General features: G+C 40.2%; 1 protein-coding gene across 4 annotated transcripts in view; it reads right to left on the reverse strand.

Moving 5' to 3' along the window:
• man1a1 (mannosidase, alpha, class 1A, member 1) overlaps positions 1–26,625 on the reverse strand; it is a 173,519-nt gene that overhangs the window by 62,660 nt on the left and 84,234 nt on the right. For all 4 annotated transcript variants that reach the window (XM_047387708.1, XM_047387706.1, XM_047387705.1 and 1 more), the window contains one exon: positions 21,332–21,412. In XM_047387708.1, coding sequence (XP_047243664.1) covers positions 21,332–21,412 — 81 coding nt within the window. The remainder of the gene's footprint in view (positions 1–21,331; positions 21,413–26,625) is intronic.

Here is a 26,625-nt window from a genome sequence, read left to right on the forward strand (position 1 = left end):
ACCGTAGAGGTACTTGTGTTTAGGAATAGTTATTTATATATTTTTATACACACATACACCATCCGCTCTAAGAGAGCCAGCCTTGTTCTATCAGTGAAATCCACACTCATCACACTGAAAGAAGAACCAGCATAACCTGTTCAGGTCTGACTCAAGCATGTGCAGACAGTTCACACACCCTCTGCACCACAGTGCTTGGAACCAGCTGGACCTCAGCAATGGCAGACAGAACCGCACTTTTATATCTATGGTCCAGGAATAAAGATTCTGCCACAGCAGTCATATCCTCTAATAATCCTGCCATCAGTGAACGGTTTTGGTGTTTAGTCAGAATGTGTGGCACTGCTGCTCTGTGGAACTCCTCTGGATTGAAAGAAATCTGCTGTGGGTTATGGCTTTGGATCAGGATGTCTCTGTGGAGGTTTACTGGGAGGAGACTGACCAGAGCAGACTAAAAACCTGCAGGGTCTACATACAGGATTCCTACTCATGTCAATATTCCTTACTTTTTCCAGACATCGTTTTCTGCTTTTTTAAGCCTAAATATTAAAAGTTCATTACGAGTTTATAAGAGATATTTCTACAGTGGTTTACCTTCAAACATGGGACCTACAAAAACAGAGACTGGAAGGAAAGAAGGTAAATGGACATGGTAACGAGCAGACGTACCATAACAAATAAATAGCACAATACATTGGTAATCTTTTGCCCATCCCTGACGGACGGACAAGCGTCAAGTTTGGAGATATAAATATTTTTCCATACTCCATTTTTCTCCATTTTCCATGGAGGATTGTAGTTTTAAACTCGCAAAGTTTTTATGTTAAACTCACCACAGAGAAGTCCTTTATGCTTCTGGTGAGCTAGCTGTTCCTCGCTCCACTCAGAGAGGCAGAAAGACGAGTGACTCTGCCTCCCTGCAGTCAAGCCCAGGGAAGCTCTTGCTCTTTTCACGCCACTGAGCAGCTCAAGAGCCCGCTGCATTCTAATCCCACATTTAGGGACACAAGGTTCGTTTGAGCTGTAATTTAAAAAAATGAACACACTATGCCGAGATGCATGGTATTTCACAGTCTGTGCCGGGTCAATAGCTTTTTAATCAGAGCATTTGCAGCAACTGTTTCAAAATGAGTGCAAAGGCCTGCAGGCTGGGGTCTAAAATATTGTTCTGCAATGAGTTGGACTGTGCCCTGCAGCTGGTTTGCTAATGACATTGGTTTAAAATTGTCTTGTAGCCAAACTGAGGTGGTCATGCAGGAAGTTACTCTCCTAACTAAATCTTTACAGCTCAGGCAGTTAAAACTGACCGAGCTGAAACACAAACATTGTCCTTGTCTCTTTAACATGCATCTCTCACACAGACAAATGAGAAAGAAATGAGGGAAATGTAAAAGAAGACAAAAAAGACACCAGAATGAGTGACAGGCGAACAAGGTGGCAATACGAGTGGTGAGAAAAGCTGAACAATAGGCATGTCAGAGTCAGCAGCTAATCTGTGATTAGATAGCACCTCAGTTTGATAATACTTCAATGCGAGAGCAAAGAGGGAGACTCTCTCTGCTTCCTCTGTCACTCAAAGACGCGAGTGTGTCTGTGTGTGTTAGTATATTAACAAGGCAAATGGCTTCCTCCCCTTATCTTCCCAGCAGGGGGAAGAGATAAGGTCCAATGAGAGCTACAGTGGAAAGCCGCTTGGCTCCCTTCAGGCCAGATGACAGGAATAAGAAACAAAGCAGCAGACATGAACTCTGGGGATATTTCAGGCTTTCTAACAATAACCAACTGCAGATCTGCCCGTCAGCAACACTGAGGATTACACCAACATCCTACATGTGCAAATGTAGATGCTTGATTACATAGGGAGGGTAAGTGAAAGCACTATAAACTCTCTTTTACCAGCGGTGGTTCTAGTTCAGGCGTCCTCTGACATGAAGGATATGATGCACTTTAGGTGTTAGAGTCAATAAGTAATGTGTGTAGGTTGATTGTAAGTGGAGCAACAATAACAATTCAGCAAAAACACTCAGAGGATTTAGGACAAAAGACGTAAAGCAGCCTTTGATGTTATTAAATCTGAGGTCTCAAGACAACCAGCAGGGAATTTTTCACCAAATAATTTCTCCTGATAACCAGGCTCGCCATTTAATGACTCTACATCAAGATCATGTCAATATATCTCTAATTTAGACTCAGGATTCCTACATTTATTTAAATATCTTAGTTGATTTTAAGGTAATTTTTGACAGCATTAAATGCTCTAAAGCTGGCCACAAAATCTGAGCTAAAGATATCTATTCATCCCACATACAGGTGCATCTCAACAAATTTGAATATCGCTGAAAAGTTCCAATTATTTCAATAATTCAATGGAAAAATATGAAACTTACATTATATAGTGAATACACACAGTCATATTTCATGTATTTATATCTTGTAATGTTCACGGTTATGGCTTATGGCTCTTAATAAATTTTAATATTACATATGGCTAATAAAAAGGGCTGTATATTCATGGGGAGGCTTGTCCAGCAGACAGGAATGAAAGCCACAAAAGGTCATTGTAAAAACCCATGGATATTGACAGAGAGCTGGTTCAAAGCATATTAATGGGAAGTTAAGTGAAGGGAAAAAGTGCCACTGTGTTTTACTGCGCAGGAAACTAGCCTGACCTAAACATTATATAGAATCTATGGGGTATTGTCAAGAGGAAGATGAGAAACATGCAGAGGACCCAAAGGCCGCTATTTAAAGCAACCTGGGCTTTGTTAATCCATCAGCAAAACCACAGGCTAATTGCTAAAATGCCATGCTGCACTGATGCAGTAATTTATGCAAATCGAGCACTGGACTATGTACTGTACATGGATGTACTTTTCAGTAGGCCGACACTCTTAGGATCCTTTAAATAGGGTACTGGAGTTCATCAAAAAAACAACGGGTTTGAGTAAACATCTAAACTTTAAAGTCTGATGCTTGCCAGTTTAGACCTGAGGGTTAAATCATTGTGACTCCAGTTTAGAGGAACGCTAATGCTCTGCTGATGCAACTTTATCACCTGCAGCAGACGTCTGCCTTCATTTGTAAGTGCTGCAGCAGTAATGTTGAACAGTATTAAAGAGGACGACTCCCTCAGCCCTAATCCTTTACTGAACATTTTTTATTTTGTGGCTAAAAAACTTGCTCTGCTTCGTTTAGGATGACTGGAGCTCTCTGATAAGATATTTGGGATTTTAAAATGTTTATCCCCCAGACTCCATCCACGGTACTGGGCCTGGGTCACTTTGACCTGTGGCATTGAAAACACTCTGCAACATTCTCTCAGAATTAATAAAACAGCCACAAAAACCATGTTTGGGGGATGAAAACTTGCCAGTGGTCTTCTGACCCTACTTTGTTCTACCACCCTCTGCTGCATACCGCCTTATATTGCTGTGATGATGCTGAAATAGGACTAAATAAGACATTAAAGTGGTTTATTCTGTATGTGTTGAAATATGCATAAGCAGAACAATAAAAGGGAAATACACAGATGGACAGATTCAGACGTACACTTGGCAAGCAAGCTTCCTTCGTGAGACTGTCCTACAACAACAGAGTGTCTTCAGTCAGAGGCTTCTTCAGATCTGCTGTAAGACGGAGCGCTACAGGAGATCCTTCCTGCCCACAGCCATCAGCATCTACAACGGCTCTTTGAAGAAACCCTCATAATGAGCTACAACAACATTTAATTTCCCTATGGGATTAATAAAGTATTTTTGAATTTTGAATTGAATTGAATTCCTACTTTTATGCTAACTAATAATTCTCTAGCTGTTGTGATTCTTAATGTCTATGGATCAGTTTCATTATAAATATAACTTTGTTTTGTCAGCTTCTCCTACAGCACAGCTGCTCTCAGGATTTAAAGACCAAGCGTTGATCTGACACATATTTTTTTATTTTAGGCTATAAAAGGCATTTAAATTGGAGGCATCATGATAGCATGGCCTAGAGCCGGAACCACATAACATTTTATCCTGATTCAGTTTGGTCTGAAATTCAAACTGAAGTTTTTTAATTTCTAAAGGTTTCCTAACATCTTTGTTGACCTATTTAAGATTGCACATCTTCCTCATCCTTTACTACATAATGGGAGCTGTGATTAACATCAGGAATCCATGGATTGAGTTGCAGTGACACAGTTGCAAGGTTTTTCCAAAGAGGTTCCAGTGCTAAACCAGGATTAGAGCTAACGTGCAACTTTTTCTAGTTGCACGTTAGTCTATGGTTTTCCACAAACAGAAAACTAGCTCTGAGCATTACATCATTAAATAGGTGTCATCCAGCAAATGTTTGATCAGTTTTGTATCAGAGTAAGAACAAAATGTAACAAAACATACTGGATTATTGATCTCAACATCCCCACAGATGTCCTACTAATTTTACTAGGTTAATATGATGCAGTTTTAAACGAAATGCATTTGTGAACTTTAACAATCAACAGATTGATTATCGGCACCAGCAGTGCACACGCACACACACACACACACACACACACACACAAGCAAAAAAAAGCAGACAGACAATATTATAAATGTTGTATTATGTACTCAGAGGTGCTGAAACCATAAAATGTAACATAATTAAATACATATTGTGGACCTTTGCCTATGAAAAGCTTTCTTAAGTAGAACCCGGCTGAATTTTATTTGAAGGAAACTGCAATAAAGAGTGTTTGTTCTCTCTTTCAGCCAGAGATGAGATGGTTGTATGGGAGTTTTCAAATCTGAGATAATCTTCTCATGTGGTTAAGGTATCAAGTGCAGCAACGTCTTGTAGTATTTATTTCATAAAAAGTTTCAAGGTTTCTTGCAGTGTATGATATAGAGACGCAACAATGCCCCCCTGCTCAGAGTGTGTATACCCACACAAGATGAAGGGGAGTGAGGACGGAAAATAAAGCTACGTGGTGAAGCAATTACTCGGTGTGTCAAAGCACGGCGAGAGGAAAGGCTTGGATCCTTTTCTGACAGCGAACATGTGTGGAGCTGTTAGGATCCTACAGAGCCTCGCCTCATGGCTGTCTGAATTTGGAGCGAGCTTTTAGGTGGATACACAAGGAGGGCTGATAAAGGTTTTGGTAAGTCACAGGAAAGAGAGAAGATACCGCCCATGTGTGACCCTGAAGACCAAACCAATTTTCTTGGTGTCGAGCAGCCCACTGCTGTGTGGAGCTGTGTGGGTTTTTCAGATGGACAAACGAGTATGTACTAATAACGTTCTGCAGAAGCCATGCCACGAGCTGGATCAAATGGGATAAAAGACAGGGTAAAAAACCCAATCTCTCTACTAGTTATTTCTATTTGTATTGTTGGCATGTGTAACAACTAACACCACCACGATGTCTGCTCAGTACATAACCCTATTGTCTCAGACTTCTCCATTCAAAACCAACCTGCGGCTCAGGTAGAGTTTGCTGTTTACTGCATGTAGATTTGGCAGCGTGAACCCATGGTAGCTTACATGGCAACATGGCACAGGGAGACAATAAAACCAAAGCTGCAACCCAACAAAGGTCCGTGTATCAGCTGACAACACGGTACCCAGTACCAAGGTCTGTGCATGTAAACAATTAAAACATTTAAGAAAAATTAAGGGTAAGTCTCCAAAATTAAAAACTATCAACCACATTTAATTGAATAAATAGAGAAATTATAATAAATTCATAAATACTAAATTTAGCTTATCAGAGTTATTACCATTAAAAACTAATGGAATAAAAAGTAATATTCTTTTCAACCACCAATAAAAACCCAACATCTCTATAGTTAGCACCGTATTTCTTATTCACTATGAAACATATTTTAGGAAATATGTTTTCAAAGACAAAGACATATTATACTAGTATTTGAATAAGAAAAACTATCTTTAAGAGAAACATAATGTATATAATGATATCTTGGCAACTAAGAAAAAGTTCCTGATAAAATTAAATGAATCCCTTTATGTTCCAGTGTCAATGTAATCCCTTTTATTACTATAAAGATGCCAAGGTTCACATTAACTTCTTTAAATCCAGGACTACCTTTGAACCCAAAGGCTCAAGCAGAAAGGCAACTGGACCTTTCTTGTTTTTTGAAGACGTCTCGTCTCTCATCCGACAGGTGATGAATGTCAATACAATACCATACAAATGAATGTCAATAGGTGCATAAAAAGGTATTTCTAATTGCTGTGAATAAACTGAAATCCCTTCAAACTCTCAGATTTTTAGCACAGTGTTTACATTTGTGTAAGAACCCATTCATTGGCGTAAGACTGTAGAAGACAAGTTCTGCAACTATTTGTATGATCAATTCTAGATGATATACAGGTCCTTCTCAAAATATTAGCATATTGTGATAAAGTTCATTATTTTCCATAATGTCATGATGAAAATTTAACATTCATATATTTTAGATTCATTGCACACTAACTGAAATATTTCAGGTCTTTTATTGTCTTAATACGGATGATGTTGGCATACAGCTCATGAAAACCCAAAATTCCTATCTCACAAAATTAGCATATCATTAAAAGGGTCTCTAAACGAGCTATGAACCTAATCATCTGAATCAATGAGTTAACTCTAAACACCTGTAAAAGATTCCTGAGGCCTTTAAAACTCCCAGCCTGGTTCATCACTCAAAACCCCAATCATGGGTAAGACTGCCGACCTGACTGCTGTCCAGAAGGCCACTATTGACACCCTCAAGCAAGAGGGTAAGACACAGAAAGAAATTTCTGAACAAATAGGCCGTTCCCAGAGTGCTGTATCAAGGCACCTCAGTGGGAAGTCTGTGGGAAGGAAAAAGTGTGGCAGAAAACGCTGCACAACGAGAAGAGGTGACCGGACCCTGAGGAAGATTGTGGAGAAGGGCCGATTCCAGACCTTGGGGGACCTGCGGAAGCAGTGGACTGAGTCTGGAGTAGAAACATCCAGAGCCACCGTGCACAGGCGTGTGCAGGAAATGGGCTACAGGTGCCGCATTCCCCAGGTCAAGCCACTTTTGAACCAGAAACAGAAGCAGAAGCGCCTGACCTGGGCTACAGAGAAGCAGCACTGGACTGTTGCTCAGTGGTCCAAAGTACTTTTTTCGGATGAAAGCAAATTCTGCATGTCATTCGGAAATCAAGGTGTCAGAGTCTGGAGGAAGACTGGGGAGAAGGAAATGCCAAAATGCCAGAAGTCCAGTGTCAAATACCCACAGTCAGTGATGGTCTGGGGTGCCGTGTCAGCTGCTGGTGTTGGTCCACTGTGTTTTATCAAGGGCAGGGTCAATGCAGCTAGCTATCAGGAGATTTTGGAGCACTTCATGCTTCCATCTGCTGAAAAGCTTTATGGAGATGAAGATTTCATTTTTCAGCACGACCTGGCACCTGCTCACAGTGCCAAAACCACTGGTAAATGGTTTGCTGACCATGGTATCACTGTGCTCAATTGGCCTGCCAACTCTCCTGACCTGAACCCCATAGAGAATCTGTGGGATATTGTGAAGAGAACGTTGAGAGACTCAAGACCCAACACTCTGGATGAGCTAAAGGCCGCTATCGAAGCATCCTGGGCCTCCATAAGACCTCAGCAGTGCCACAGGCTGATTGCCTCCATGCCATGCCGCATTGAAGCAGTCATTTCTGCAAAAGGATTCCCGACCAAGTATTGAGTGCATAACTGTACATGATTATTTGAAGGTTGACGTTTTTTGTATGAAAAACACTTTTCTTTTATTGGTCGGATGAAATATGCTAATTTTGTGAGATAGGAATTTTGGGTTTTCATGAGCTGTATGCCAAAATCATCCGTATTAAGACAATAAAAAACCTGAAATATTTCAGTTAGTGTGCAATGAATCTAAAATATATGAATGTTAAATTTGCATCATGACATTATGGAAAATAATTAACTTTATCACAATATGCTAATATTTTGAGAAGGACCTGTACATACTGGTGTATCTCTGATAAGCCAAGAACCAAACTCATCTTCCAACTTCCTCAATAAGAAACCGATAAAAAATATGGATAACAATTCTGTGCAGGGGTTTCAAAAGCTTATGAAACGAACACAAAGCAGTGCATTACATTTTTTAGACACTTCGGCTTACTTCTCTGTGTCCTCAAACAGCCTTTTTCCATTTGTAGCCCTGCTCGATTTCCTCAAAACAGATTAGACCAGTCTAAAAAGGGATTAAGATAGATATCCAGAAAATTTCATTTTCCACGGTTGGTAAATAACCTATACTTGAATGTGTGAGTGTGTGTGAGTGTGAATCTAAGCAGATACGTAAGGGGCTTTGCTTGAACGCAGCAGGAGGAAAAAGCAGAGAAGGCCATGAGGAGAAAGGTTTTGCGTGGCTGTTTTTCCTCCTTGTGTTCCTCAAGCAAAGCCAATTTTCTCACCGAGTGAAATGGATTTCTTGAGGACAGCAGGTAGAAGCTGTCCGCTGGCTCTGGCGAACACATTGCATCACTCGCGTCTCATATGTCACTGATCAATAGTGCAGGTTGTCAAGATGACCTATACAGCATGAGGTCAGTGATGGGATTACACCGTGGGTGGTTCTGTGTAAGACAACCAGTCCCAGCCTGTGAGCAACTGATTCAAAGTCTTAACTTTACGAAGCTCAGTGTGTGTGTGTGTGTGTGTGTGTGTGTATGTGGGTGGTGGTGGTGGGGGGGTTGATTTTGTTACAAAAAGGGACGAATATACCAGATGAATAAACTGATCCTGCAATAATAACGGTGGTGTCTAATTGATTACCCAAAAATGAAAAAAAATCAGTCATTGAAAACCACTAAAACACAAAGGCTAGTAATAAAGGAGACTTAAGATGTAGAAAAACCTCAAACATTGAGGCCATTTAGAAATTAAATTGTGTTAAATCCTCCTCGTTTAACTGTTAATCTTTTGTTTTTTAACCCCCGTCAGTTTTTAGCAGCTAATACAATGAAAATGTTAAAAAAGGACCCAGTTAATAGCCTTAAAACCAAGAAGGTTCTGTTTAATAGCAGCACAATCTTACATTTGAAAAGCTTTGTCTGTTGTACAAAATAAAATCAATAATCAAACATAAAATCGACTTACAAGAGTTTCCACTATAAATTATGTGGTGGCAAAAAAATACTTTTCATACTGAATATGTTAATTTAACATAGAAACAAAACCCTGAGGAAGCTTTATTATTGTTGCACTAAATAGCAGGAGACATTGTGATGAAATCTTAAGCTTAGAGACGAACATTTGGGGACTTTTCTTTGAAAGGAACATTTCACCTATTGTTCATCTGCAGGATAAAAGTGAGTTATTGAAATCAGTTTGTTACAGAGGAACCTTTTTTTATATTTCCGCTACATTTTAGCTGCTGGGATAAGATCTATCCAGCTGTGTTGCAGATCAAAAATCCACACATTTCACTGGCTGTGTCTGAATTAAGATTAACATACAGACCAACTGAGAGTACCTTTTCTAATCCTGGGGGGAAAATGCAGCAGAACATTTTTTAAATAAAACATAAAGATGCAGACAGCAACATTTTTAATAAACCAAACTGAATTAAAAAGGATCAACGAGAAGCAAAACCATGATAACCAGGTTTTATTTTTACGGCTGAAGGTTATATGTCACATCAATGCCTCTGCTTAGTTTTATGACAATTATACATGATTTAAGTATTTGCTGCCTGCTTTCAGGTCAGGTTTAAGTAACAGGAACACATCTGGATGAACTTGTAGCAAAGCAGATCCAAACATTCATCAAACATGTATGTTGAAGCACCTTACTCAACCTGCAAAAACAATAAACTTCTAAATCCGAGGTCATCGTCTTTTCACTCAATCTCCCTCGGCCATGTTTGTTTTGTGCATGCGTGCGTGTTTATGATATATGTGACCCTTCCTGCAGGTATAAACACTGCAAACAGGTCAGCCAATGCACTGTGAGGTATCTGTCACGTCTCGTGTTTAATCATAGCTCTTCGATGTGAAAGATAAGTGATAATGTGAAATAAAACCAAGATAAAAAAAGACAGCACGTTACCATCCTGCAGCTTCCCATCTCACTCGGTTCTTTGCCATTATCATTGTCATTTTTTTTGCTCTCATCAACATAAAATAATTTTTTATGCCAGCCAGAGACTTATCGGCAATTTATTTTACCCTTTAAGTTGTATTTTCCATTATCTGAACAGCTGGACAACATTCCTCATTCTTGGCACTCTCAGAGCTGTAATTTAACTTTTCCATCACTGTCTCTGGGTGTCCCTCATGTTGTTGGAAAATGTGTTCCTTTGTTTTAGCCTATTTTAATTAAAATTTGATGTGTTTAAATAGAGCTATGTACAACTCAGAAAACGTGTTACTGGGATATAATTGGTAATAATAGTTTCATTGTTGTTGAATTGTGGTTAGATTTTAGCTTTTGTTTAACTACCTAGACAGTTATCACAGTGGACCAGAGACACAGTGGCTTTTTATGGTCTGTGTAGACCCAAAATTACACAATTAAGACAAAAAACCAAAGCTAGTCTGACAGGAAAGACATAACTTTATGCATATATGTAGTTTAATGAACATATTTCATAGTTAAATGTCTTGGTTGGGGGATAAACTTGATTTCTGATTAGAGCCATTTGTAAGACTAATATTTAATATTGACTATTTATGACTCATCAGCCTGCAGCTTAAATTGAATATTTTATTTTTGAGTCAAACTTTAACATTACAGTTGAAAATTAACACTTTCAGCCAACAGACGACCTGCAATTCTAGTATTTATGTTTAGAAAATAACTAGTAAATTGTTTTGCTGTTGCCTTTACTTCGCAGCAGTTTTATTTCTCAGTTTTCTTTAATATTGAAGATATTTCTGTGACAGAGAGAACTTCAGTGAGTCCTGTTGTTGCTGTTAGCGCGAAGGCTAATATTATCCTGCGTAACAATGATGTAATCTTCGGAGTGGCGCTGTTGCTGACAGAATCACTATCATTTGTAGTTATTTTGTGTAGAAATATTAATAAAACCATCACTAATGTGAATTCAAGGAGAAAAATCCATTTTCACCACTGACCAGCTGTCAGGCTCCAGAACACATACATTGTTAACATTTGGACTGCCTGCTGCTTCCCGACTTGCTTCTGTAACGGTTTACTCCTGTGAGAGTTTGTCAAACCATGCTTCTTGGGATTTTTCTCTTATAGTACCTTGCAAAAGTATTCAACCCCATTGAACTTGTTTTTGCCATCTGAAATTGCAACCACAAAGTTTTTATTTATTTATTTTTTGGAATTTATGTGATAAACCAACACAAAGTGGTGCATAATTGTGAAATGGAAGAGAAAATCCACATAGTTTCCTGAATTCTTTAAAATAAAATATGACCTGGATTTTTTTAATTTGTATTCAGACCCCTTAGTCCATTTTAGCACATGAGCCTGTTTGATTTAAACCAAGGGTGCCCAAGTTCATTCCTGGAGAGCTACTATCCTGCAACTTTTAGATGCATCCCTGCTCCAACACACCTGAATCAAATGAGTGGCTCATTGCCAGACCTCTGCAGGGATGAATGACTGAATGCTGATGAGGGAATTCAGCCATTCATTTAGGTGTGTTTAAAAAGGGATGCATCTAAAAGTTGTTGGTTAGTAGCGCTCGATGACTGCACTTGGGCACCCTTGGTATAGATCCTTTCATTTTACTCCAGGATTTATGTTTAGGGTTATTGTTCTGATGTGAACCTCTATTTTAACATAAGCTGACATCAGTTGTTGAGTTTCGGTTTCCATTATGGCTGCACATGCAACTGCAAAATGTTTTGAGTATTGCAATTATTCAACATTTTCCTCACTGCTCTCACATTTTCTGTCATGTTTCCATCTCTTTTCATGAGCTTCAGTATCTTAGCTTCTATAATCTAAACTGGGTGTAGCCATACAGAGCAGAGAGTCCATCCACCCAGCTAAAAACATTAATTAGGAACACATGGCAAATATTGCAATAAAAGCACTATAAGCACTCCTGATATGTCCTGTGATTGTGCAGATAATACTGCAATGTAGTCATTTTAACATAATTCTGTTTAAATTAGAGATATCTAACAACAGTTCCACATCCAGTTGAACTGAATAAACATTTACAGCATAAAAAGGAAATAGACACTGATGTTGACATGTAAGTTAGTTTTTTCAGTAATGAAGCAAAGTCCTGGGAAGTCTGTTTTCACAACCATCTGTAAAACAAATAACAGCAAAGATGCTCTTCATGTTATCCTTTAATCGCCTCCAATTTACAGACCAGACTGGATCCAGAATTGGTTCTGAAAGCTTCAAAGACGGTGGTCCACTTACAGCCTATTTGAACCAGTAATGGTAATCAGTAATGCTATGATTGGGTCCTAAAGGCTGGATATGAAACGTGAAAAAGCTTCCCTGACTGCAGAGTGTTGCTGAGATTTGTGAGCATACTCTGGAAAAGTTACCTTAATGCAGTCTAATAAAGTAGAGCATGGATTGGCAACAGCATGCTGTGCTATTCTGAGCCAGACTGCCCAGCTTGTTGAGATAATCTGATCAATCACAAATAGAAGCTTTCAGGAAATGACTCAAGGTCTGGCAAGAAAAACCTACTTTCAGCTAATTTCTGAAGCTACCAGCTCAGGTCCTTCGAAAGAAGAAATCATGTAAATAGAGGGGTTGGACAATGAAACTGAAACACCTGTCATTTTAGTGTGGGAGGTTTCATGGCTAAATTGGACCAGCCTGGTAACCAGTCTTCATTGATTGCACATTGCACCAGTAAGAGCAGAGTGTGAAGGTTCAATTACCAGGGTAAGAGCACAGTTTTGCTTAAAATATTGAAATGCACACAACATTATGGGTGACATACCAGAGTTCAAAAGAGGACAAATTGTTGGTGCACGTCTTGCTGGCGCATCTGTGACCAAGACAGCAAGTCTTTGTGATGTATCAAGAGCCACGTTATCAAGGGTAATGTCAGCATACCACCAAGAAGGTCGAACCACATCCAACAGGATTAACTGTGGACGCAAGAGGAAGCTGTCTGAAAGGGATGTTCGGGTGCTAACCCGGATTGTATCCAAAAAACATAAAACCACGGCTGCCCAAATCACGGCAGAATTAAATGTGCACCTCAACTCTCCTGTTTCCACCAGAACTGTCCGTCGGGAGCTCCACAGGGTCAATATACACGGCTGGGCTGCTATAGCCAAACCTTTGGTCACTCATGCCAATGCCAAACGTTGGTTTCAATGGTGGAAGGAGCGCAAATCTTGGGCTGTGGACAATGTGAAACATGTATTGTTCTCTGATGAGTCCACCTTTACTGTTTTCCCCACATCCGGGAGAGTTACGGTGTGGAGAAGCCCCAAAGAAGCGTACCAACCAGACTGTTGCATGCCCAGAGTGAAGCATGGTGGTGGATCAGTGATGGTTTGGGCTGCCATATCATGGCATTCCCTTGGCCCAATACTTGTGCTAGATGGTCGCGTCACTGCCAAGGACTACCGAACCATTCTGGAGGACCATGTGCATCCAATGGTTCAAACATTGTATCCTGAAGGCGGTGCCGTGTATCAGGATGACAATGCACCAATACACACAGCAAGACTGGTGAAAGATTGGTTTGATGAACATGAAAGTGAAGTTGAACATCTCCCATGGCCTGCACAGTCACCAGATTTAAATATTATTGAGCCACTTTGGGGTGTTTTGGAGGAGCGAGTCAGGAAACGTTTTCCTCCACCAGTATCACGTAGTGACCTGGCCACTATCCTGCAAGAAGAATGGCTTAAAATCCCTCTGACCACTGTGCAGGACTTGTATATGTCATTCCCAAGACGAATTGACGCTGTATTGGCCGCAAAAGGAGGCCCTACACCATACTAATAAATTATTGTGGTCTAAAACCAGGTGTTTCAGTTTCATTGTCCAACCCCTGTATCTGGGTCCTTACTATCTAAAGGGTTTATTGATATTACTTTAAAGAAAAGAAGTCAGTTATAATAATAAACTGAATAATCTATTAAAGAAGACGACCGCTCAGCTTTAATTGTTGTGAACAGTAAAGGTGAGTCAGTTTAATAGGCTGGATCAAAAAATTGTTCAAAAGAGAAAGTAATAAGGGGAGATTAAGGATTTATAATGGAGAGGGTCTGAATGTTAATTTTTAAGTTTGAAAGTCACAGATTATGAACTTGATATTATGTTAGGACTTTGACTGGACCATTCTAACCCCTGATTGCTTTGATCTAAGCCATTGCATTTTAGCTCTGGCTCTATGTTAAACATCAATGTAATGAAAACTGAAGCTCCATCCAGATCTCAAGTCTTTTAACTTGTTTTCTCCCAGGGTTGCCCTGTAATAAGCGCCATCCATTTTCCTCTCAATTCTGGCTATCTTCCCCATTTCTGCTGAGGAGTAGCATCCCCACAGCATTATGCTGCCACCACCTTTTTCTTTTTTTCTTAAACAGCAGGGATGGTGTGTACAGGGTTAGGGTGAGGGGTGTGTTTTCAAGGTAATGTGCAGTTTTCCACCACGCATACGGCATCTTTCTTTAAACAATGGCTTTCTTAAAAGGCTATATTTGTTGAGTGAACTTAGATGAAATTACATGAATACGTTTTCATGGCGCTGTAGATATGTACATCTGTTTATGGGAAATGTTTGAGAAACCACTGAGTGATAAGAGGTAATGCTCCAACCAGCTTCAATTGACTTTTCACAGGATGTCTTTGCTTTTAAATGAGGTCATGTGAGAATCAGGGCTTTATTTGGGTTTAACGGCGATGATAGTTTTGCTTTAATCAGATTTGATCTAAGGGATGAGAAAAAACACTCATTCCTGCATTCAACAGATTACTGCATCAGATATGACTAAGATGTGGATTAGCTTTCTTTACCGACAAGCATAATCATTTCTGTACATTTTAATCATTGTGGAATAAAGGGTTTGAAAGGAATACAAATGCCCTATAGTGAATAATGTTGTTGTATTAAAGCAGATTTTCAACTCAAATAATATAGGGTGCAATTCAAATATCTGATATTTTCCCTTTTGCTGGATTTCTGCACAATTGTCCTGTAAACATTGTGTCTGTTTCCATTTTCAAAACTGCAGAGCTCACAGTCCTTTAGGCCCATTTTTATCATCTTTATGTAAAATATAAAAGTTCACTGTGAATGTATGGCAGATACAGTATTTACAGTACTTAAACTTTAAAAATGCAAGCTGGAAAAACCAAAGACAGGAAGGAAGGAAAGAAGGACATATCAAGAGACAGAACAACACAAGGAAGGAAGGGAGACAGGAAGGACACAAAGAACAAAAAAACAGGCAGAGAAGGAAGGAAGAAAGGGAGAAAGGAGGCAAGGAAACAAGGAAGGAAGAGTGCAAGTGAGGAAGGAAGGAAGGAGGGAAGCATGGAGGCAAGGAAGTTAGCAAGGAAGGAAGAAAGGAAGGAAGGTTTCTCTGGACCTGAAAAACAAATCCAGATTTTTTTCAGCCTGCTGTGTAACCTTTCTGTTGGTAAAATCATCTGGGTCAAATTTTTATGCATATGCTTCAGTTTTCTTTTTCTGCAGGTTTGTCCCCCACTCATTCTTCCCATCAATTTATTGCCCCCATCCATCAACACTTCTTTCAGGTGTCTCCCCTCATTTTCCTATACAATCTCTTCCTTCATGCACCACTTCCTTTTCTGTCCCACTCCAGCTTACTACCTTTTATTCTCACTGCAGTCTGTCCTTTCACTGTCCTTGCTGCCTTGAAGCACTTAGCCTTGATTAGCAGAATGACTGGAAGCCTTTTAGTTAGTTCCTCATCCCATACATACTTTACCTGCTCCCTACCATTGTTCATTTCTGTCCTTTTTTTCCACAGGATGAGGATCCATGCTGGGATCTGGTCGGACGCAGGGAGGGACGTTGAAAGCCTGCCAGTAGGGTGCATACAGCAGTACCAGCTGTACTCTTACTGATCAAATTTTCATCAAAGGGACAGGGCTGTTTTTTTGTCTTTTTGATTCTGAGCCAGACTACAACCAACGGGGAGTTAGACTGAGTGAGTCTCATTCAATACCTGTTCCCGCAGTTCGCTTGTCTCCCCATTCAACATCCTGCTACAGAGAAGTAATTTCTTCCTCCTAACATCTAGCCTGCAGCTCAGGCTGTTGCCATGGTGTAAGATAATCTAAGTTGCTGAAATGATTCTTACTTTCAAACAGAGAAAGTTAGAGTCTGGATCAACTGAATCCAACATCAAGGTTAATAACCTTGAACATTTTTACATTTTATCACATTTAACCAACAAATCTTAATGTATTTCAACATGAGTTTATGTGATAGAATAACACAAAGTAGTTTATATTGGAAAGTGGAAGGAAAAGGACACATTAACTTTTTACAAATAAAGTTCTGCACAGGTGGTGCATGAATTTGGATTCAGCACCCTTTACTCTGCAACCCAAAAATAAAATCCAGTGCAGCCAGTTGCCTTAAGGACCTGTAAAGCAGGTCCACCTATTTGCATTTTAATCACAATATAAATACATAATATAAATGGTTATTCAGCAGGGATGGGGAAGCTGGTCGTGGGAAGAAGAATGGACCTAAATACGGTGTAAGGGAAGTCCTAAGAGAAAAGGAAAGAAGTTAGGTTGAGGTGCACCTTCAAGCAGGACAGACCTTAAATATACAGTTAGAGCTAAAAAGGAATGGCTCAGATTAGATTATGGCAATGTGTTAGAATGGTCCAGTCAAAGTCCAGATTTAAATTCAAATGAGAATCTGTGGCGAGACCTGAAAGCAATCTGACTGAGCTTGAACTTTTTCTGAAAGCAGAATCAACAAGAGCATCCGTCTCTAGATTTACTGAACTGGCGGAAACTTAGTCCACATGACCCAAAGCAGCTGGAATTAGAACAAAAATGGTTCTACACAGTGTGACACAGGAAGGGTCATACTATTAAAAACACAATGGATCATTTTAGGCAAAAAAAACTTCAGTAATTTATGAAGAAACAATGTGGTTAAAACAATGTAGAGGAGGGCTTTGAAATTAAATTAGACAGACAATATATTTGGCCTAACTAGCAGAATATTTACTTGAACATTTTCACAAAAAGGAAAAGAGATTGCCAACACTAGTGTGAACTAGATTTGCATTATTTTCTGGTTGTACTCAAGCTTATTTGCACTTTTAAACAGTAGTGCAACTGGGATGTGTTAAAATGTGTTTAAATTTAGTATTGGGATGACAATCCCACAAAAAGCTGATGTACAAGATCAAAACCATCATGGTCCATTTAAAATGGGAAAATAAAACTGTTTTGGGATCAAATCACAAATCTGGTGAAAAACTAAATGTCAAGAGATCATTAGGCTGCACCTCAACTTCTTGTCCATTTAATCATTTCTAAAACCTGAAAACAGACAGTTCAACAGATAAAATTGTAAACTGAACTGCCAACAGTTTAAATTAAAAATAAAAATATGATTTCAGCAGCAAACCTTTTAAAACCACTAAAACAAACGCCACAGCGCCACCAGGTGGCACAGATCGCCACGCCCCATCCTTTTAAACCTTTCATAATTCAATTACTCAAGTCCCCACTCTGGATAATCACAAAGCACAGACCTGCTGATCCACTGATGTTTGATTAGTATAATTTGCAGGATGTAATAAAACAGAATTTGAATGTCGATACTTTTATTTCTCCCTCCCATTGTCGAGCTCCCATCTCTAATGAATACAATTAAATTCTGAACAACATGCAGACAATCTCAAAAGGCTACATATTGTCTAAGGTCACAGACTTATTTCTCTACACCCCAGTCAGTTTGTCTCTTTTCTCGGTGGACATCTTGGGTTAAAACAGCTTCTCAAACAGTCAGGTTGGCTCATCATAAGCACTTAGAATAGGCAGAGACACAATGCCCCAGAACAGATTAACTGTTATTAAAATACAGTTCTGTTGAGAAATTTACATCCAGCCATTACGGGAACAAATGTCAATAATTGCTGCATTTCATTGATGTGTTTGAACTGTAGGCCGAGGCCTATTAATATCTAGTTAGACATCACTGACAGGACTGAGTGTGTAGAAGAATAGAAAAATTCAAGTAAACCCGTAAACATCTAAGAAGGGCCCTGTCCCAATACCCGCACTTCCACCCTTGTGTCCCTGAATTGCGCGTTCCTGTCGATGGGTTCGAGTGTGTAGTGTGTCCCAATTCTCCAGAGTGGTCCTTAGCCCCGCCACCTTTGTGCCCCCCATCTGCCCTTCGGCGAAGCCCACATCTAAGCGGACTTTGCCTAAGTATATTACCCACAATTCACTGCTGCAGATGACGTTCTGAGCAAAAACCAATCACAACCGTCAACGTAAACCAGCCATCAAATCTGAATAATAAGAACTGCATAAAATTTAGACAGCAAGCCGACAAATATATTTTTTTACTGGTTTTCCAGGCTCAACATTGTAAGAAACCACTGGGTTCAGAGTGAGTCTGGGCAGTCAGTAGGTCAGAACACTGAAGTTACCTTTCAAACAAACACTGGCGCGGCGAGAGTCCGGTGTATAAGCCGCCTTCGCTTCCTGCACTTTCTTCTCCTCAAAACAATTGCTTGTTGCAGTTTTAAATAGTTTTTTTTAGCAGCAAGACTGTGGAAACAGCGCCGGTTCCTGCCCTTTTTGATGTTGCAGTTACGGTGCAGAGGTGCAAGTCGATGACGTAACCTCTACTGTCCCAATTCTCCAATTTTGCACGCTTGTAACCTGCGCACTTCAACCCCTACATGCACTTGTACAAAGTACACCCTTCATAGAGGGGCGTAGGGTGTAGTGTGGGTATTGGGACAGGGCCAAGGAGAACTTAACATTTACAAGAGTTGGGAAGGTCCATCAGAGCCATTTCTGAACAACTGGAGCTTCCAAGATCAGTTTAACATACTGATATGTTCCAACTGCTTATCTGGTTTCAGTAAAGCTTAAACTGCTGAAGTGCCGTAGTGTCAAATCAACAGTAAATTAATTTGTGAAAAATCACTGACAGATTCCAAGCACACGTCTGGAATGGATAAAGCAGGCTAATAATAAGAAAGGCCTGAGTAGTTAACAGTACATGATTAGTCAATTATTGTCAATCAACACAAGCTGTTGATTTTTTAGCTAAACAGTCTTATTTATATCATGACTTAGTAGTTTTTATTTTATCCGTCTTCCCCGAGTCGTGGCTGTAATGATCTTCAGTAGTGGCTTTAAGTTTGATTGAGTGTTTTTCAGAATTTCACCAGTGGGAGCTAATTTCATTCCTTTAACATCTCCAACCAATCTTTTACTGAAATCAGCCGACACTGATGTCCTTTTACCCCCCGCAGCAGAACCCAGCAGTCCTTCAGCCCCCATGTCGACTTTCATTCAGTGCCAGAAAATCCAGCAGCAATTCGTCATCTTCTCAATCAAAACCCCTCCGCCCTCCAAGGCTACCCATCAGCCATTTATCTACCTCCACCATCCTCCAGGGGTCCCTTACCTGCAGCTGAAGGACGGGGGCCGCTCAGGGTCCAGATGAAAACCATGACTGACCTGATATGAATGAATCTCATCTAGGGAACGACTCTGAATCGAAAGAAACATTTTTGAGTCGTTTGTTTTTAGAAGAAGTACATCGCATTTTAATATCTTAAAAGGTTCCTGGTTAATCAATACATTAAATTTTCATTTCCTGGATAAGTACAGCCACGACTCCTTTTTCAGGGATTTTCCTGAAAACGAAGGAACTAAAGTCCAAAATAATTCAAGTAGATTTCCAGTTTACTGTTCACACTTTAGGTTATTATCAGACTGCCTTTCGGTTGGTGAAATCCTCTGCTTCATCCTCATGAGTATTTGATCCAACTATGCAACAAATAAAACATGAACGGATGGATGGATGGATGGATGGATGGATGGATGGATGGATTAAATAGAGAAGACTTGGAGAACAGAAATCCAGACAGTATGAACCCTCAATAAATCACCACATGGCCTCAACCAAAGTGAAATTTGAAGACATTAAACTAAAGAAAACTACCTTCATTATACTAAATTTCAATACTGAGACATTTGAATTTGTCCTTTATGTTCTGTTGTTGCAGTGTGTTAACAGATGGACATAAAATGTCAGAAGACTGCTAAGCCATAAAGTAATGCGCAGACCCACATTGTTCAGCTGTTGTGTAGTAAAGCTACACTTCCTTTTTCTCATTGCATCATTATGCAGTTTTAGTGAGCGCTCTTTTAATGACAAATGATGTTTTTATTGGTGTTATTACAGCCCGGTTTATGCTACAAGCCTTACATCATTTGTTACACAAGAAGTAATGTTCTCGCGGTCTTCCTGGGTGTCAGTAGAGTAAAACGTTCACTGAACTTGGAAATGATTTTTGCTCTCAGGGTGATTTCAAAATGCACTGTTTCTCCATGCTAATACAAAATCACTTAGCCTCAAACGTCTGCTTCATGGACCATGAGGATAAGCTTCTGACTATATGAATGTGTTTGTGTGAGTCTACATAGAAAGGAGCACTAAAAGACCCATTACACAAGCTGCCAGGTCACATTTTTAGGTTCAAAATCTTTAATTTGCACTGGAAATACAAATGTGAAGTGGGAATTTATGGCAGATATTTCAAAAAATGGTCAAGCCTTAAATCCGTAAGTGGATGGACGGAAGGATGGATGGTTTGAACAGAGAATAGGATAAACAGTACAAATATTTTGTAATAGTTTGATTTCTTCTTCCGTACTTATAAAGAGTTGGAGAACACTTAAATCCAGACAGGCTGAACCCTGAATAAATCATAAAACTCCATCAAATGGCCTCATCCAAAGAAATTTGGAGACATTTTCCTAATGTTTTTCAGGTTTTTAAGCATCCAAGGAGTCTGCTGAGCAGCTTCGCCATTCATTATGCGACTGAATGATATATTTAATGATATAATGACAATTTACCACACAATTCATACACCAGCTCAGCACTGTAGGTGAAGATCTCATGGTAGTACTCGACTGATGTTATCTACAAGTGTTTGACATTAAAGTCATTCATCGACTGTACAGGAGAATCTCTCTCGTGACTCAAAATCTCAGTTCATTCGGGTATGAAGGGTGAAATATTTTATCATCAGTCAGGCTTTTCTGTCAATGATTTATCCAAAGAAACCAAAGGAGCCACACACTTCATCGCATCTTTTGAAAGATCTGCTAAATCCAGTCACAAATTACAGAGGCAGCATGAGAAACCAGTGCACGTCTTACCTCTTTCCCAGACAGGTAGTAGGCAGACAGCAGACCTCCAACAAACCTGATGTTCACCTCGAACACAGACACTTCTGCATTCTGCAGCAAAGAAAGGAGAAAGGAAAATATGAGACAGGAAACTCAGGCATTTCTATTACTTCTATCACCCAGTGAAGAACGTATGAACAAGGAATTAAAAAAACAAAACATTAGCACACCTATTTAAATGAATGTCTTATGTCCTTTTAAAATGCAAATGTCTGGGGGAACAATAGTTTTAAAGGGATTAAATTATATTTTATGCCATTTAAAACCAAACTAGTAGCATTGTTTCTGTGATAATAAACTAAATAAGTAAGCTGCTCCGTTAAGGAGACAACATATTTTTTTTTTTATATTTTGTATTTATTGTTATAGTGATTGTCATGAAAACAGTTCGTTTTCATGACAATCCCAACCGTACCTTTCTGTAACTTTAACACTAACTTGTACACACACTTTGTTTCATCATCTGAAACTAAACTAAACAGAAACTACAGAGCTGTCGGCATGGCTGCTGGCTCTGAAACGGTTTTTAACTCGACAGTAAATCACAGCTCAGCTGATTTTCAGAAGCATACGCAAATTAAAACAAGGCAACTGATTTCTTTCCTCCTCTCAGAAGCAACATTGTTGCCCTGGAGGTGTTGGATCGTTGCTCTCCAAACATTGCTCCCAGGTGCATCTCGACAAATGAGTTAGACTGGAGGGAATAACGTCTGACTCTCTTATGAGCATGTGATTCTGGGAAATTTTTATTATTTCTGCTGGCCTGTTAAGGAAGAGGCGGATTGAGATACCACAGAGATATCACTTTTAAAAAGAGAGATCATATTTCTCCTATTTTAGCTTCCCTTCATTGGCTCCCTGTTAAGTCCAGAATATAATTAAAAATTCTCCTCCTCACATATAAAGCCCTTAATGATCTAGCTCCATCACTACAGGTCCTTCTCAAAAAATTAGCATATTGTGATAAAGTTCATTATTTTCCATAATGTCATGATGACAATTTAACATTCATATATTTTAGATTCATTGCACACTAACTGAAATATTTCAGGTCTTTTATTGTCTTAATACGGATGATTCTGACATACAGCTCATGAAAACCCAAAATTCCTATCTCACAAAATTAGCATATTTCATCTGACCAATAAAAGAAAAGTGTTTTTAATACAAAAAACGTCAACCTTCAAATAATCATGTACAGTTATGCACTCAATACTTGGTCGGGAATCCTTTGGCAGAAATGACTGCTTCAATGCGGCGTGGCATGGAGGCAATCAGCCTGTGGCACTGCTGAGGTCTTATGGAGGCCCAGGATGCTTCGATAGCGGCCTTTAGCTCATCCAGAGTGTTGGGTCTTGAGTCTCTCAATGTTCTCTTCACAATATCCCACAGATTCTCTATGGGGTTCAGGTCAGGAGAGTTGGCAGGCCAATTGAGCACAGTGATACCATGGTCAGTAAACCATTTACCAGTGGTTTTAGCACTGTGAGCAGGTGCCAGGTCGTGCTGAAAAATGAAATCTTCATCTCCATAAAGCTTTTCAACAGATGGAAGCATGAAGTGCTCCAAAATCTCCTGATAGCTAGCTGCATTGACCCTGCCCTGGATAAAACACAGTGGACCAACACCAGCAGCTGACACGGCACCCCAGACCATCACTGACTGTGGGTACTTGACACTGGACTTCTGGCATTTTGGCATTTCCTTCTCCCCAGTCTTCCTCCAGACTCTGGCACCTTGATTTCCAAATGACATGCAGAATTTGCTTTCATCCGAAAAAAGTACTTTGGACCACTGAGCAACAGTCCAGTGCTGCTTCTCTGTAGCCCAGGTCTGGGGAATGCGGCACCTGTAGCCCATTTCCTGCACACGCCTGTGCACGGTGGCTCTGGATGTTTCTACTCCAGACTCAGTCCACTGCTTCCGCAGGTCCCCCAAGGTCTGGAATCGGCCCTTCTCCACTATCTTCCTCAGGGTCCGGTCACCTCTTCTCATTGTGCAGCGTTTTCTGCCACACTTTTTCCTTCCCACAGACTTCCCACTGAGGTGCCTTGATACAGCACTCTGGGAACAGCCTATTCGTTCAGAAATTTATTTCTGTGTCTTACCCTCTTGCTTGAGGGTGTCAATAGTGGCCTTCTGGACAGCAGACAGGTCGGCAGTCTTACCCATGATTGGGGTTTTGAGTGATGAACCAGGCTGGGAGTTTTAAAGGCCTCAGGAATCTTTTGCAGGTGTTTAGAGTTAACTCGTTGATTCAGATGATTAGGTTCATAGCTCGTTTAGAGACCCTTTTAATGATATGCTAATTTTGTGAGATAGGAATTTTGGGTTTTCATGAGCTGTATGCCAAAATCATCCGTATTAAGACAATAAAAGACCTGAAATATTTCAGTTAGTGTGCAATGAATCTAAAATATATTAATGTTAAATTTTCATCATGACATTATGGAAAATAATGAACTTTATCACAATATGCTAATTTTTTGAGAAGGACCTGTACATCAGAGATCTGATTGTTCCATATGTTCCTAACAGAGCACTTCGTTCTCAGACTGCAGGTTTACTGGTGGTTCCTAGAGTCTCTAGAAGTAGAATGGGAGGCAGATCCTTTAGTTATCAGGCTCCTCTCCTGTGGAACCAGCTCCCAGTTTTAGTCCATGAGGCAGACACCCTGTCTACTTTTAAGGATAGGCTTAAAACTTTCCTTTTTGATAAAGCTTATAGTTAGAGTGACTTAGTTTATCAGGGAGGGAGCCTTCCTCCCTCCTTGTTGGTTGGAGTAAGGGGGAGTCAGGTTTAGCCTAAACTGGCTCAGTTATGGTTGAGGTGCAAACACACCCTCCATTTCTGCTACCTGTATGACCCCTTCTCTTTTCCAATGGTTATAATCAGTCTGACAGAGAGAGGTATCCCAATCCTTGTGGTTTTTAGTATAACAATGACCATCAGTGGGACCCTTTGTGAGGTGCCTTGAGATGACATTGTTGTAAATAAGCGCCGTTTAACTAAATAATCTGAACTGAAACTATCTGTGTAGTTATGCTGCTATAGGCTTAGGCTGCTGGAGGACATAATGACCACTTTCACCCTCTTCGCTACATTCTCACACTACTCTCCAATTTTGCATTATTTGCTGTTATTTCAGCTTTTAACCTTGTTCTCTCTATTCTCTTCCTAGAAGCTACACCTGGCCTGGCTCTGTGTCTGCCTGTGACACCTTTCTGGAGAGGGGCATCGTCCGAGCTTCTGCTGGCAGCAACTTAATGCTCACCCTCTACCGATGATCCACATGGCCCTGTCTTTTAGTGTTTAACCCTTTCTCTCTCCTAGACATGGCAACTGACAGAGCTTCTACTGTGACTAACTCTATGTGCTCTCTTTCAGACTCTAACCTTGAAAACTGGCTCAGAGTTTATCTGTTCTTTATTTCTAGGTGAAACGACTAAAGGAGCTACATCCATTAACATTTACTTTTCCTTCCCATAGAAAGTACTCCTGGATCAGTGCTTCTGTGTTCTTTTTGTGTCTCTGCTCTGTTCTCTCAAACCCCCAGTCGGTCGTGGCAGATGGCCGCTCACACAGACTGGTTCTGCTGGAGGTTTCTTCCTGTTAAAAGGGAGTTTTTCCTCTCCGCTGTCGCTACATGCATGCTCAGTATGAGGGATTGCTGCAAAGTCAACACCAGTGACTGTCCACTGTCTCTACATGCTCATTCGGGAGGAGGGAATGCTGCAAGTCACTGACTGGATGCAATCTGCTGGGTTTCCTTAGATAGAAAAACCTTATATCCAATTTGAATAAATAACTGAATCTGACTGCACTGTTCAATGGTTAGGATTAATTGGAATGTATGTACCCGACTGTTGTGAAGTGCCTTGAAACAACATGTGTTGTGAATTGGCGCTATATAAATAAAACTGAATTGAATTGAATTGATAATGAAAAACTGTAAATCGGCTCTATCCAGAACTCCTCAAGTGGCATAGCTTTAGCTTCACCTGGTACGAATCCTGCAAAAAATCTCCTTTCAAGCACCTTTTGCTAGCTGATTATTAATCAAAAAAATAATCAATAAGCAAAATAATTGTTAGTTCCAGCCTTCTGTTTACACATACTAATGGTAACGGTGCTATCTCATAATATAACAGGCTAAAGACAGTTTAAATCGCCAACTCAGTCTTTTTGACTTTGTTTTAAATGAGTAAAACCCTGTTCCACAACAGCTGCTCTCTCTCACACACAGTGTGATGTCGCATCCACTGGCTGCTCATTGCAGGTAGGCTAAAAAAAGACAAAGCCAGCAGCACTGTGAGGATCATGTTCTTTGATTTCTCCAGTGCATTTAATACAATCCAACCTGATTTGCTTTGTCAGAAACTCCAGAAGACTCAGGTGGAGGCCTCAACAATCTCCTGGATCAAAGACTACCTGACAAACAGACCACAGTTTGTGAGACTGAAGGGTTGTGAGTCTAACCAGGTAGTCAGCAGCACAGGAGCACCACAGGGGACTGTACTCTCACCATTCCTTTTCACTCTGTACACCTCAGACTTCCAGTACAAGACAGACTCCTGTCATCTGCAGAAATACTCGGATGATTCTGCAGTTGTGGGGTGGATCAGAGATGGACAAGATGCTGAGTACAGGAAGGTGGTGGACCGCTTTGTGGCATGGTGTGGAAACAATCATCTCATTTTGAACGTGACTAAAACAAAGGAGATGATTGTAGATTTTAAGAGAAACAGGAATAAGTCAAAAACTATTTCTATCATGGGAGAAGAAGTGGAGGTGGTGGAGGAGTATAAATACCTCGGTGTTCACCTGGACAACAGACTAGAGTGGAGATGCAACTGTGAAGCCATCTACAAGAAGGGACAGAGCAGACTGTACTTCTTGAGGAAACTTAGGTCCTTTGGTGTTTGCAGCAAGATGCTGCAGATCTTCTATAAATCTGTTGTGGAGAGTCTGATCTCTTCTGTCATCATCTGCTGGGGAAGCAGCATCAGAGCCAGGGACTTAAAAAAGCTCAACAAGCTGATTAAGAAGGCTGGCTCTGTTCTGGGGACTCCTCTGGAACCTCTAGAGATCATTGTGGAAAGACGGATTCTTCATAAAATGAAGAACATTATGGAGAACCCTGAGCATCCTCTTCATGAGACTGTCCTACAACAACAGAGTGTCTTCAGTCAGAGGCTTCTTCAGATGTGCTGTAAGACGGAGCGCTACAGGAGATCCTTCCTGTCCACAGCCATCAGCATCTA

This window comes from Girardinichthys multiradiatus, chromosome 15, assembly GCF_021462225.1.
Source record: "Girardinichthys multiradiatus isolate DD_20200921_A chromosome 15, DD_fGirMul_XY1, whole genome shotgun sequence".
Taxonomy (NCBI): domain Eukaryota; kingdom Metazoa; phylum Chordata; class Actinopteri; order Cyprinodontiformes; family Goodeidae; genus Girardinichthys; species Girardinichthys multiradiatus.